The sequence below is a fragment of the Cebidichthys violaceus genome, unplaced genomic scaffold (genome assembly GCF_023349555.1).
Source record: "Cebidichthys violaceus isolate CVI_PGR_0920_01 unplaced genomic scaffold, fCebVio1.0.p SCAF_40, whole genome shotgun sequence".
In the NCBI taxonomy this organism is placed as follows: Eukaryota; Metazoa; Chordata; class Actinopteri; order Perciformes; family Stichaeidae; genus Cebidichthys; species Cebidichthys violaceus.
The window spans coordinates 319,123-334,700 of NW_027176595.1; the positions used below are offsets into that span (position 1 = coordinate 319,123).

The following is a 15,578-nucleotide window of genomic DNA, read 5'->3' on the forward strand; positions in this document are numbered from 1 at the left end:
AGGACGTCCCACCTTCTTGAGATATGAAGGAAACAGGAAAAACGAGTCTGGCTTTCCTTTTGCAGATAATCTGTGTTGCTTTCACCCTCCTCTGATTTTCTGATACACACACACACACACACACACACACACACACACACACACACACACACACACACACACACACACACACACACACACACACACGCTCCCTCCCTCCCATTCTTCTCTTTGCAACTTTGTGAGCTTCTCTTTTCTAACGATAAGCATGTCTAGCAATAACCGCCTGTGGCTTGTGCCAAGGGGCTAATGTGACCTGCAACACATGACATTCTAGAAATGTAATGCAGTCTCCCCACCTCCCAAAACTCTGTGACATCAAGTTTCATTTGAGACTTGGTCAAAATAAGGCTCAGATTTATGAATGGGTAGATAAGTGTGTCAATAAAAAGAAATGAAAGATTTGAATGCATTTATCCTTTGGATTTTTTTCTCAAAGGAGACATGGTATTGGTTAAATCAGCTTAACTAATTTGACTTCAACATGTTGTCCCTTTATAGCCACACAACAAAACCTATCAATCAAATTAAAAATATAATATAATTTAAAAATATTTTTTTATAGTTATCTTGCAATTTTCTGTTCTTTAAGTGTTCTCGTTGGCTGAGTGAAATCAAAGGAAATTGTTGGAATCTCTTAAATTGAATGTAGTGAATGAAAGAGATGTATTGATTGAAAAGTAAATTACTGATTTAAGGAACAATGTGGTAGTTAAACTGCATAGAATGTAATCACTGGGATACCTCAAGATTAAAGAATATAAAAGAGATAATTCTCTCAGAAAATAATTTTAACAATAAGTATGTTTGCAACAACAGACAGGAAGAAAATAGCATTAAATGATATCTGAGAAGGTGTGGTAAAGGAAGTTTGCTAAACATTAAATATCTGGTTTGTGATATTTCTCAGAGCCCTATGAAGCTGCTGCTACAGTACATCATAGTGGATGTCTGTGTCCTTTCAGAAAAACAATGTCAATAGGACCCCGGTCAAACTTCAGTTTTCTTTCTGTTGAGTAATGCACCGCTAGAATAATTAGTACTTTTCCAAGAAGAAGTTGCTTTCTACTAAACATTTCAAATAAGATGGAGTTTTCCATCATACTTTGATCAACTGCAGACTAAAGTCACTAAGATAAGATAAGAAAAGATAAGATACTCCGGGTACAAGAAGAGGAAGTAGTTGGTGAACAGTGACCCCAGCTGGTTGTTAGAGTTCAGACATCATCCGTCCCTGCAGCTCTCCTCGTGTTTGACTGTTGCTCAGGTCCAGGAGGCTATAAACAGGTGGTCAAACTGTAAATCAAAGAGTTGACAAAATTAGCAAGGATAATGGGGCTGCCACACAACTGCAGGCATAATGGATTCAGCTCCATGCTTCATGTTTTTTTCTTAATGTTGTTCCAAAAAGCCAAGTTTTGCAATGCATACTGAAGACATTCACTTCAGTGCCATTCACTAAAGAATATAGTGTAGGTACCACTGTTGACAGTGAACTATTAACAGCTAGTATACAATAGTTGATTTATAGACTGTTTTGTTATTACACATTGCAGGATATATTGTTATAATATATTGGAGAAAAAAAAGAGCAACAGGCATTTCTATCTCTTTCTCCCGATGTTTCAGATCTTGTCTTGGCATTGTGATATTTTGGGCAGTACAATGATAAACTGGTGAGGTGTAGGCATATTTGGGTCAATAATATTCAGGTCAGGTGCTCTGAAAGGATCCAGTGTTGATTAATAAAACTTTATATGAACAGAAGGTTTTCTTAGCAGATGCCTTCACCTGGCCTGAATTAAAGACAAACAAATTACGTCAAGTAGTCTGCTGAAATGACTTTTTAAAAATGTGTTTAACTTAATTGAATAAAGAGTAATTTGAATGTATTACTGTAAATATAATACACACAACTTTTAGCAACAACATGTCTCATCCCAGTTGAAGAGCCTTTAAGTTAATCCCCACAATTAGTTTAAACAGGAGCAAATATCCCCACGCCTGCTGTTTTTTTCATTTGGTGGAAGTGTGCACTTTATAATTGGCAGTTAAAACATTTTCCTCATCATAACTCGCCTGTATCATCTGGCTGTAAGGAAAGACCTTATGTTACAAAAATAGAAGAAAAAAATATACAACAGAGGAGTCATGTTACAGATTCATGTTAACCCTAGGATTTCCTCAGTCACTTTATATACACTTGAATGGTGACTGTGAAAAATCTGGTCTTCTACCCATATTACAGGGACCATAAACTTGAATTCATGCCAATTGTGGATTCCTGAATTCTTTTTAATTTGTGCGAGCAAGTAGCCTAAGGTTGCCTTGGCACATTTTGCCCACCAGGGAGTGTAGACATTGTTATGCCAGAGAGCCAACAGGTGGCCAACACCTCCCTCCCTCTAACTACAACGTTAAACTGCTGTATGGGACCACTCTGGACAGTTATTGTCTTTTAGACTACTTGAGAAATTGAGTTTATGTTTTTTCACTCTCAAAATGTATTTCCTCCCTTTGCTCTTGTTACAACAATCAGTCCAGTCAAAGCGCTGATTGCATGAGCTGACGGGAGTTGGGAACCTAATTTGGAGTTAATTCAGCGCTAATTAGGCGCACTTTTGTTCTGCGCTCTCTTGCAGAGCCTTGTATTGACTTTTACTAAAGATTGCAGGCGGCGCATGTACCCTAATTGCACGAATACACACGCAGTCATAATCGGCGTTTTTTACATTTTCATATTTAAATACATTCCAAAGCAGTGCAGCGAGTATGACCAAATGCCAGTGCACACAACTCTGTTCAGCGGTGTATTTGTCAAACCTACTGGCTACTCACAGGAACATCCAGCAGTGTGTTGTCCTGCTCCGTTAAACGTTTTGGGGACGGGCAGTTCAGCCCCCTCAGTCCTCCCATTGGCTCCATCTGCAGTAACTTCTGCTTCATGTCTTCTCCGGTTGGCGACGACAAAGTTTGTTACAGCACGAGAAACGTGGCCGCAAAACAAACTATCCGCTCGAGACGGTCCTTCCCTCAGCGAACTACATTTGTCAGCCCGACTATTAGCAAAATCGAAGAAAGGAAGAGTTTAAAAGTAGCGTTGTGAAAAAGGGACAAAGTGACGAGCAGAGAAACCAACTCCAGGACTTCTGGAAACTCTATCGTCACTCGTCTCTTGGACCGTGCAGTCAGCATGGTATGTCCACAACACATACATGTTATTTCACTTAATTAACGTGACTGAATGAGCTCTAATATTTAAAGTCCGTGTGCTCTTATTGTTTGCTTCTGTCTTTTGATTTACTGACTTTCTCTCTTTTTTTTTTTTGGTCTTATAGGTTGTATGATTTACTGTTACTAACTCCTTTGTGACTTATCCAGTCATGAATAGGCTTTAAGACTGCGGGTTGGCTCACTTTAGATAATCTCTGCTATGCAGCTGATCTTCTGTACATTTGTTCACAAAAATATTCATGCTGCTTTATTCTGCCACAAATATGTTTCAAAATCTTAAACAACTGTCAAAGCTATACATTTTTTTGAATTATTTTTATTTTTTTAAGTCTATGTCGATGTTATTTTAGTCCCTTCACTCTGTGGCTCCAACTACAACATTGATAACAATCCTACACATTGATCTGATGTGGATGTAACCCTCAAATTAGAGCTGAAAGGAAGCACTTTGTCCTCATTGTTTCATTTTGACTCAAATGGGGCAACAGTGTTGAGCAACTGTCCACAAACCGACACACTGCACTGTAGTCAGTATGGAACCCAAAATATAATTTAATGACTCGCATGTACAGATTATCATGGGATCCATTGGCAATAAGCTCCTGAAGAGAGGGAAATTGGTTTCATGGTTGACAGCTACTCAGATTGCGCAATACCATGGTTGTGTGTGTGTGTGTGTGTGTGTGTGTGTGTGTGTGTGTGTGTGTGTGTGTGTGTGTGTGTGTGTGTGTGTGTGTGTTGGGGCTAGCGTATTGTATATGTATTTGCTAATGTATACCTGTGCAGGGTGTTGGCACTTTCCCTTTAGATCAATGCATACTGGGATAGAGTCAAGACTTACACCATGTTGGGGCAGGTAGAGAAAGTGACTAAATAAACTTTGTTGTGACGAACATCTCAGTACTTGTGGATTATAGCTGACGATATAACTCCCATTCTGCAGCTCCTTGGTGCAGTTGTGCCCAGCTGTGATTTATTTGATAGTCGGATGCCTTGTTAGTATTCTGCTTCTTCAAACCCTTTGTATGCATGTGTAAACGTTTATTTTCTTATTCCTGTCCTGAGACAACATTCTAAATGTTGACAAGACATCTCTCGTTTCATTCCTGTTTTGCTAACTGATATCTGAAAGAAAATTGGAGATGTATGATTAGTAACCTGAAGGCGTGATGAATGTGATTGTTTAATTTAATCTTGGGCCTTACTAGTTCCTCAGTAGTCTCTCTTTAAGGTCCTGAGTAGATTACCAAAGATACTTTTACAGGAAAAAAAGGACTCTGGCTCCTCTTCAAACATGATGCTGACATGTAAAATCCAAGTTGTGAAAGGGTCTTTATTCTTGCTGTTTACGAAAGGTCGGGGTGTCTGCAGACAGAAACGCACACCTGTGTCATGCTGTTTAAAGCGTTCATCCATATAATGTGGGAACACATAAAACAAAGTGTTTCACTTCTGAACATGTGTGACAATGATTTATTGTCACGTTATGGTTTTATATGCAAGTGTAACTATCCTCTTCCATTTTCTGAATCATGAAACATGTCCGGTATGACTCTTCTTATGCAATTCAGACTGACTGTCATACTAGATTAAGGCCACATTTGACTCCAGTGAGTTAACATTGAAGTAGAAATCTCTGTATGCTGTAATGCAATTCAATACAATCATGTTTAAATACTTTGTGAAACACTGGGCAGAGGTGTTTTAAATGAACTCAATTGTCGTTTTTGAGGTTGTAGTTGGTGTGTTTTTTTTTTTATAAAGAACTGCATTAAATTGGTCCTCTACTTTTGGATAATTGGGTATAATGCAGTCCTATACACAATTTACAAAGTAGCAGGGTTTCATCAAAATCAGACATTTCATTGCTGGCTATTACATTGCATTACGTCTTACAGATGTTTCTATTAGTTTGTTGGGTCACTTTGTGTAAATTGAACAGTTTTTAGAAAAGACTTGACTGTATTATTTCAAGTTTATTTGATGAAATTAATGTATACTCAAAAAACAGCAGCATTCCAGTTGCATTTGGTAACTGTAGTTACTGTGTAAATACAGGGATTTTGTGTGACATGGGGGGTTAACGTTCTAAGAATTTAAAAATGATTATACTACAGTTTAAAAAATAACAGTAACAGTTACCCATTCTAATATCATGGAATACATTCTGGCAATTACTGAACAATAAAGTTTGCGTTCGGGAGGAATTTAAAAAGCACGTACAGATACTAAAAGTGTTTTTAACTAAGCTTTACCGAAGAAAGTTGAAGAAATGAATGTAATATTTTTTGTGTAAATAATACACACCAATGATTATTAGCATTGTGAAGACATATTGGGATATATATTAACATGCTTATTCTGTTTTATTGGATACCAGTTGTGGTGTAAAATACCTAGACTTTATTAATAAAAACAAGTCAGCAAACAATCAGAATATACTGCACTATTACCCAGTCTAACTATATTTAGACAAAGTGTTTTTAAAATAATCCCAAACCATTTCCATAAATATGAAAAAAAAAACACAAGGTTGTTTTGGAGATAAAGTAGGTGTGTCTTACTATCGCTGTTCAGTGAGGACAAAAGTGTGGTTTCCAACTGTACCCAGAGATAGACCCCCGCTAGGCAAAAATGAACAACGGCTCTGTGTGTGTGCTGGGGGGGAGGGGTTCTATGGGGCAATAAGATAATTTATGGTTAGCCAAGTATAGCAAAACAGAGAAATGTAGTAGTTCTTTCCCCAAAGACTTATGCAAGTCACAGAACTGAAGAAGCAGCATGGTGTTTTCTTCTCCACGGTTTATGAAGGTTTTTTTAAAAACTAGAGAGAGTATTCCTTTACAGTTTTCGAAAAAGTGCAAATAAACAAAAAATACCTCAGCCTCTCACTTTTAAACAAATTACAACTGTGTACATGACAACCTGATACAGGCTTGCTGTGTTGGTCAGGAGCTTTAGGAGAAGTTTGAATGTGCACTGAAATATCCAAACTTGTAAATCTGAGTAAGAGTTGAACTGAATCTGCATTTATGCAAAAGTTTGTCTGTTTCAATGACAACTTTTTCAATTTTGTGATTAGGTCGGTTTTTGTTTTTTTCAGGCTCTTTTGAAGGACATTTTGTTTTTCCTTGAAAGGAAAGAGCTACACCACTAAGGTTACTCGCACATCTGATAGCCAGACTTTATCAGTTCATAACATACTGTAACACTGAATCAGATTCAGGTGACCGGAGTCATCCACTATTCAAGGTTAGCTAAATCTGGAGACAGCAAGGGCAGCAACTAGCAATTGTTTTCTTTGATTACTGTATAATAGGTTAGTCTACAAAGCCTTTCAATATTTAAAAATGGCATCATCAAGTTCACTTCTTGCTATGCCTGATTAAAAGTCTAAAACCCAAAGCAGTGGGAACCAGTGCAATGTTGGTTTATGTGCTTAATAAATGTAGGATTACTTCACTATCAAAATTATAACAGATACATTTCATCCGCTGGATGCTGTTTGACAGACGTGTCACCACTATGACAACAAAAGCCTGTTTTGGTCTTTGATAAATGTAATTCTCAAAATGTTGACCAAAGATTCTCATAGCCTTCTTATAACAAGCCTCCTGCCTTGTTACCAACTATATCCACCACATGGTGCACCCATGCACTTCAGCACCACCCACAGTGTGAACCAATGTAAACCTAACACCTCCCCCTCAATTTTCCCACTCACTCCCAAGTTTACGACAGCGAAGACTATCCCTCCTTCACCCAGACATATGCCTAGTGGCGTCTGCTCTTCCCACTTCCCTTCCTATCTATTTATGTGCGCACACATATTTTTGTCACTCTCCCACACGTTTCTCTGTATGTGTGTATGCATGGTTCTGAAATCACCTGACGTATCTGCCTGTTCATATGTCCTGACCAGCCACATACTTTTCTGGGTCATACACCTCCTGTAATTTTCCATTCTCACCAGCTGATACTTGCAGTGGTACAGCTAGGTCATGTTCTAAAGTCAGTTTGGCACGTTAGGCCATTTTGGATCCTGCTCACTCATATGAGCCAAATCAGTTGGTGAGAGTGTGTAGTTCAAGTGCAGCCTGATGATCATTTTTGACAATAGGTCTTGGTTAGCGGTAACTTCAGTGACAAATATATTGTATTTCTACTATTTCACAATAAAAGCGAGTCTTGCCGGCTGACTGGTTTTAATGTGGAGCAGTAAGAAATGTTCCGTTTGCCTTAGCAGTAACATAGCACAGCTCTGATACGGCCGTGGCAAAGCTAGCAGTAATCAGTGAGGCTACAAATGTATTTAAAAACAGTAATGCTGTATTAGTTGCATAATTTCCTGTAATTTCATGATTACAGAATTTAAATACAATGGAAAAGAAATAGCAGAAAACAATTGCGGCCACAAAAAGTATCAAAAACTGTGTTGTTTCCTTGACAATGTTGTGGTTTAGGTTTTGTTTTCTAAACTGCACAGTGTACAGACAGGACCTCATAGTCGCTCTGTATTTTTCCCAACATGGAGCATATCATCCTTGTTTATTTATGAAATTGGAGTTCTGCATGAGTTGCAGCACATGTATCTTTTCAAATGGCAGGTCAAGGTTCCTCTGGACTCTCAGTGTTCTTTAGTCATTACCCCCAAACACTGTACACCTTGCATATTCTTATAATATTTGTTGTTATATGAATGATAAGTGGGACTAGTGGGTATCTGCTGACATAGTAAAGGCACTCAAACACATTCAGTGTTACATGGGGTGCTGAACGTTACATTATTTTTGTTTGCACGGGTCTCATTCATATCCTTTCTTCCTCTTTTCTTGGCATAAAATATAATTTTTACTTTTATTTGGACCGTCTCATGTCAATAAACTAATAACTTTCTATCGACGAATTATCAGTGAAGTTTATCATTCTTCTTTGTTCATGTCAAGACGGAGAAACCCCCTCTGGACAACAACGAGAATGGAGCCTGGTTGAGTGAGGCTCAGTCTGAAACTCAGCTTACAGCTGGGCAAGGTCCAGATGAAGTTGAGACGTGCGATACTGACCGACCAGCATGGGACTCTAAGCTCCAGTATGTGTTGGCACAGGTGGGGTTCAGTGTGGGCCTAGGGAATGTGTGGAGGTTCCCGTACCTTTGCCACCAAAATGGAGGAGGTGAGTGTCTTTAAAGAAAACAATGTGTACATTTCAGCTCTGTACTTTTGACTGACTCATCACAGTAGCTGTCTTGAAACAGTCTTTTTTACACATGGGTATTTTGACGCATTAGACAAACCGAATGACACATTGTTTAAAAAAAAAAAAAAAAATGCCTTCATGTTTTAAAATCTTCTTTGCCTTTTTCTAGGGGCCTTCATGCTGCTGTATGTTTTTCTTTTACTATTTGTGGGAGTTCCACTGTTTTTCATGGAGTTGGCAGCTGGCCAAAGCATTCGCCAAGGCAGCATTGGTGTATGGAAGCACATCTCCCCAAAGCTGGCAGGGATCGGTTACTCCAGCTGCATTGTGAGAGTTGATTTTTTTTTTCTCTTAACATTGTTTCGTTCTAAGATTGTACTGTTCATGTATGAAAAGTTATGTTTTGGTTTATTTGTTAGTGGGGGCAAATAAAAGCCAAAATGGGGAGGTAATAATATCTCTATTATATATATTATATATTCAGTACCCTGTGATATATTGTATGTATTTTTACAAAAACATTTGCAACGTCATTACTCAAAGCTCATAGTATCTCAGCTGCCGTGGTTCAGTAGCTGCCTGACTTCTTCATGTTAGGGTTTCAAAGATCGGGCCATCATGAATATTTTAGATATGAGCCCCAGAAGGAAAAGATTCATAAGCATGAATGTCTTCCTCCACTGGTCTCATTCGTGAAAAACCCCACAGCAGTGCTATGTATGTATACTTAAGAAAGGACGCCGATGACATCATGCCATGCTGTAATGTGAGAGAAGCAGTGCGCTGTATTGCTGGCAGATTGTTGCATAACACTTTTCCCTACAGACGGAGCATGGCAAACACAGAGTCGGCAAGAACTTTCTGTGCGCACACAGCACATAGAAGTATACTTGTATGCTTGGACGCCTATGTTTTTGGTTGTTTTTCTTTAAACTTGTTTCTTTTCCAAAAAGCCATATTTCTCTTTTAGTCCTTGTCAGTGTCACAATTAATTACTGCTAGGCTTTAAACGTAAGTGTCAACAGTTTAATTAGCACTTTTGGGTGACGCGTGAATTCAATTTGAAAGAAATCCTATCTTAGGTGGTTTTATGTTTGCTGTTCTCCTCTTGACTTTGAAAGAACTTTTCAGACTGCACATTATACAGGTCAGCACATACTGTATCCAATATCACAAAGGCCTTGTTATGTAAATATTAACATTTCATTAAGTAAATCCTTCATGAACCCTTTCTTCTCCTCTAGGTCTGTTTCTACGTGGCTCTTTACTACAATGTTATTATTGCATGGAGCCTGTTCTACTTGGGTAATTCTTTTCAGTATCCTCTGCCATGGGAGCACTGTCCAATTGATGTAACCACCAATGACACAGGTACTGACAATACTGAGGTGTTAATTAAAATGAGGTGTCACGTACTGTAGATGCCAGTAAGGTCTAGAATCTTGTCTGTTCTCAATCAACAGTGAAAGAATGTGCAGGTTCTTCCCCAACGTCATATTTCTGGTTTCGGAAAGCTCTGAACATCACAAACTCCATCAAAGAATCGGGAGAGTTTAACCCCATCATGACAGGCTGCTTATTGGCGGCCTGGGCAATTGTCTCCTTGGCTATGATCAAGGGCATCAAGTCTTCTGCAAAGGTAAGCTAACTTATCTTGGCACAAAGACAAGATTAGTGAAATAATTTGTGAGCTTTATTGCTTGTAGGCAGATTTTATTTCCTCCAGACGGAGCCAGGCCAGCCCTGTACCTGTTTCCAGCCTTAATGCTAAGCTTTGCTAACTAGTGGTATCAGTCTTTTCATCTAACTCTCTGTCAAAAGCCATTAAGAATATTTCCTCAAGTGTCAAACCATTCCTTAAAAATGTTCTGGCACAGAAATCATCTTCCATTTCTTTTTCCAAATCTTAGGTGATGTACTTTTCCTCAGTCTTCCCCTACGTGGTGCTCTTTATTTTCCTCATCAGAGGGTTGATGTTGGACGGTGCGATGGAAGGAATCACATTTATGTTTTATCCTAAAGTAAGCACACATTTCACCTCGTGTTCGGTTATAATCATGTGTTGATTATAATTTGTATCTAATTTATGGCCAATGAAAAGTGTTTTAAGAAGATGTTTTTAATTTAATGTTTTAATTAACTTAATAAGACTTTCTTTTGTGATCATTTTTAGCTGGAAATCTGGGGTAATGTGCAGGTATGGCGCCAGGCTGCTACACAAGTGTTTTTTGCACTTGGACTTGGCTATGGCTCTGTTATCGCGTATTCCTCCTACAATCCAGTCCACAACAACTGCCACAGAGACGCGCTGATGGTCTCCGGCATCAACTTCATGACGTCTGTGCTGGCCTCGCTGGTGGTTTTCGTTGTGCTGGGTTTCCGTGCCAAGAACATTGCACTACGCTGCGTGGCTGAGTACGTGTGTGTGTGTGTGTGTGTGTGTGTGTGTGTGTGTGTGTGTGTGTGTGTATGGGGGGGGGGTGTGCTCAAAGACCATACCATATAATAGTGTAGTTCTTTTGCTTGAGGCTCAGAAAAAAATGCCTTCTTGCATTAAAATAGGTATCCAATTTAGGCACATTTACAGTGGATTGTTAAATGTTGGAAATCAGCTGGTTGAAAATACTATTGAAGGCAAACACTTTCATGCATTGCCCTTTGAAGATTGATGAATTTCTACAGTATCGGTCCAAAGGTGGAATGTCCTGCATTATTTCCTGGTAATTTAGCATATTCATGATAAATATTCAAGATTAACCGTAACATGGGAGCCACTGACTTTTCTCAGCTGATATTGCCTAACTTGCCTAACTTATATTTTGTCCTTTTACTCTAACCTCTTCCAGAAATCTTGGTCTTCTAAGCCTGATGTCGTCCTATGAATCTAATCAGCACTTGGTTGGCCTTGGTTGGCCTTGGATCAACATGACAGATCCCAGCTCTATGTCTTTAGCTGAGTACAGAGAGTGGTACAGTCACTACAGCTCAACGATGGGTCCTAACATCACTGACTGCAGCCTGGAAGAGGAGATGAATAAGGTATACCTGAGATCAAATTTGAATCATCTGTCTTTATAAGTAGGCTGTCAACACGTGTCATGCTTCACAAAACCAGAAAATACCTTCAAGAGAATTTCTAACAGGGATAAAATCTCAGAAAACAATTAAACAAGCTGGAATCAAAGCATTAAGTTCAAATAGTTAGCGAAGAGAACAATCATATAAACATTTCAAAGAAGGGTTAGTAAAAAAAAAAAGTAAAGACTTTTTATGTGAACCAGATCTGACCAGTTGGTGGAGGTGATTAGAGTCACCCTTGAGGTCTTTACACACGGGGCGCAGTGAAAATCTGAATTTCAAGAAGCTGTTTATCCAAGGAGTACCATGAAAAGTTTTGATACGACTACCTTTTCAATAACACATTTTTTTTTGGGGGGGGGGGGTGATCACCACTGGTTGCTTTATGAGCTGCAACCTGGCTCACTTAAAAAAATATGGGATTTAAACTGAGGTGAACGTTGAAATGGAAATCGTAAGAAGGCGTGGTATTTAGGTTCCCAGGACCCCTGAGAAATCTGTGAGTTATTGTAGAATATCCAGCTGGCAAGAGGAAGAAAACATATGGTACGCAGTATCTAGTTGGTCGAGATGGAAACAAGCTGTGATAGAGGAGTGAAAGGAGAAACTAAAGAAACAGAAGCTGGGGTACTAAAAGCTATCTTATCTAATAGTGTTTATTTTACTAAAAAGATCACTCACCCCCTACTGCAGACTACTACAACAGTGATTCTGGTACAGTGCTATTGGATTATAACTACAAATAGGGGTCCAGATACTGACTTTTAAGATTGGGTAATGCACTTGCTAAGAGAGGCTGCTGGAAATGCCAATCCCAACTCACATATTTACCTTTCTCTTGGATGTGCACGGAATCACAATAAGTGTTTGTACTCTTCAGTCAACATTCATAAAATTCCTGTTCAGACGTATTCCCTCTACCTTTTCTATCTTCCCTTTGTGTGTGTGTGTGCAGGGTGTTGAAGGGACAGGCCTGGCATTCATAGCATTCACTGAGGTGATGGCCCTTTTCCCTGCCAGCCCCTTCTGGTCCACACTGTTTTTTCTGATGCTGCTCAACCTGGGCCTCAGCACCATGTTTGGGACCATGCAGGGAATCCTCACACCTCTCATGGACAATTTTAGCCTCTTGGGCCGCCACCGGACCCTACTCACTGGTAATGCACACGAATCAAAGCAAGTTCTTATGATGCTCTGTATTTTAGGCAGTTATCATTTTCGTTTGGAAGGACTCTTGTCCAGGCGTTTTTGGTTAAATTGAAGATGTAAATATTCTGCTGCAGGATATTTTGCTGTCTGAGTATGTATAGGCCTTTCTTTTAAGAATTCAGACATCTATTGCCTCTAAAGACTACAATTGTCTGTATGCAGTAATCAGGTCCAAATAACACTGTCTGCCTTCCTTTTTGTTTTTTAGTGGCCAGCTGTGCTTTGGGGTTCATAATAGGACTGTTGTTCACTCAGCGCTCAGGCAACTATTTTGTGACTATGTTTGACGACTACTCTGCAACTCTACCGTTAGTCATTGTTGTAATCTTTGAAACCATTAGTGTGGCGTGGGTTTATGGAACAGATCGGTAAGAAACCACTAATTCTAAACTTAAACTGTTGAATTATTTCTGTTCAGTTTTCTTGTCCTTTATTCCTTATTTTGAAAATCACCTGTAGATGTTCTCTGTCACTGCAGCTTCCTGGATGACATTGAAGTCATGCTCAAATGGCGCCCTCCAGTGGTGTACAAATATCTTTGGAAATATGTTTGTTTGCTGTCGATGATTGGTCTACTGGCTGCAAGTTTGTTGCGGATGGTCTTCAAAAGGCCCACATACACTGCCTGGAATCAAACCACAGTAAGATACTGGCCTACAGCTTTTTGTCCTACACAAAACAATTTAATACACAAAATCCTCTGTTATAGTTTACAATATATGTGACATACTCACTAAGATTTGTATATTTGTTCTTCCAACTGCACTCAATAACTGCAAAAACAAATGCTGATTTATTTTTTTAAGCTGTTGAAGTGTATTCATTGTATTTACAATGTGTTGTGATTATTTCGTTATTTTGATTTACATCGTCTCATAAACATTTTCATATTCATATATATTGATATTCTAATAACTGCTAAAAGACATTATTTCCTAGAGGAATAATTTAATCTTACCATGCAATTTTTTTCTGGTCATAACAAAATGATTTATGCTGTGTTTTTGACGGTTAACCCTTGAGCAGTATTGTCCTGCCCATGTTTCTCTCTCTGACATGCTTTGTCTTTTCCTCTCTTCAGGCCTCTGAGATGACTCTTGAGTACCCTGGTTGGGCTCTTGGTATGATTGTCATGCTGATAATCTTTGCCAGCTTGCCTGTGCCTATTGGCTACGTCTATTCCACGTTGAAAAATCACAAGGCCTGTAACACTCGCTCCGAGGAGATAGGTGGCCAAGAGATGCACCGTGAGTTGTACACCAAGTGCAGCTCCACTGAGCAGCTGGATTCCCATCACAGAGTCCCCACTGAGGAAGAGGAGGCTCATCCCAGGACTGCCTTCCTGCCGCTGGGCAACGAACACTACCAGCTCCTGTCGCAGCAGGAGGAGGAGGAGGAAGATGATGATGAACAAGATACAAGGATTTGAGCATGGCTGTGGGAGGATGAAATGTTTACATGTTGAACTCCAGAGTGCATGAGTAAGACCCTGCAAGAGAGATTGCAAAGTGTTTATTATTTTTAATCTGCGCAAGAGTCGTGGGTTTGCACCCATTTATCATATTCAGCAAGCTCTACATTGTTGACAAGCCAAAGTCATTTTAACTATTCATATTATTGAAGATACATTATCAGTCAAATCAAAAGCTTTTTAGATTCTGTAGTTATGAAAATACAAGTCCTCCCTTCATTCATTGTCTGAACCACTCACAGTGTTCAGACAGTAAAAACACTCGCAGATACATCAAAAAGGAATAAGCTGCTATATTTGATGAAACAAAGAATTTATGGAAGGTTTTAGAGTAGGAAAGTGACGAGCTGTTGTCTTTTGTTTCTGCCAGCCTTGTTTGATTCGTTGGCCAGTGAATTGAGGAAGACAGCAACAGACAAAAATAGTCTTTAAGAGTATTTTTAGCATGAAAACATTCTACCTTGAGCAGCTGTAACGTGTGTGTGTGTGTGTGTGTGTGTGTGTGTGTGTGTGTGTGTGTGTGTGTGTGTGTGCGTGTGTGTGTGTGTGCGTGCGTGCGTGCGTGCGTGCGTGCGTGCGTGCGTGCGTGCGCGTGCTTGAGTGTGTGAGAGAATGTGTGTGTTTGAATATTTACGTTCATCTCTGTTGTAAATCAGTGTGTGAAATTTTAGTAAAATAACTTTATTTTACATTATATTTGTATCATTTTACCTCATGACCACAGCAATGTTTTTAAATGTCACAACGTGCTCAGTGTAGCAGAATTGTACTGTACTAGATGAGGACTTTAAATAAACCTCTAGATGGCAGCAACCTGACTGGATGGGGATTTATTTTTAATTGTATGATTTATACATCACCAGTGAATGTTTTTATTTTATTTTTACATCTTCTAAAAGTCAAATATAATATTGATTAGGACATTGCGTATAAGAACATATGTTGTTTTTTTATGTTTTTTTTGGTTATGAAAGAGTGAATGAAACATTTTGTGGGTTTTTTTCTTCATTTTTCATGAAGCTGATTCCTCTAATGGACGTTAAGTTTAACATGTTTGACTGTGGCATTGCTTGAGGGCTCAGCAAACTGAAGAATAGTAAAGTTATTGTGGCAATTTCACTTTTCGCAATTTATGAAATTTTTGGACATTTGTCTCCAAATCGCATGCATGCCTTTTACAGTATGTGGGATTGAACATCATAAATCAACATTTTGGCTGCCAATATCTGTGCAGTTCCAATTCTTTCAACATCAATGTGGTCATGCAGATAGACTTCATACATGTAATTTGCTACACACTAAAATCTCAGCTTTAAATCAATTAAGGCTTTTGTGTATTCAATTCTTTAAA

At 38.9% G+C, this 15,578-nt stretch overlaps 1 protein-coding gene across 1 annotated transcript; it reads left to right on the forward strand.

The window, feature by feature from the left end:
• The first annotated feature begins 2,884 nt into the window (after window positions 1-2,884).
• slc6a16a (solute carrier family 6 member 16a) lies at window positions 2,885-15,029 on the forward strand. The gene is made up of 12 exons (XM_068728026.1): window positions 2,885-3,235; window positions 8,220-8,445; window positions 8,639-8,796; window positions 9,714-9,840; window positions 9,933-10,108; window positions 10,380-10,490; window positions 10,643-10,884; window positions 11,316-11,508; window positions 12,503-12,704; window positions 12,965-13,124; window positions 13,235-13,397; window positions 13,838-15,029. The coding sequence occupies exons 1-12, from the start codon at window positions 3,233-3,235 to the stop codon at window positions 14,183-14,185; spliced, it is 2,109 nt and encodes a 702-aa protein (XP_068584127.1). The 5' UTR covers window positions 2,885-3,232; the 3' UTR covers window positions 14,186-15,029.
• The last annotated feature ends 549 nt before the right edge of the window (window positions 15,030-15,578 follow it).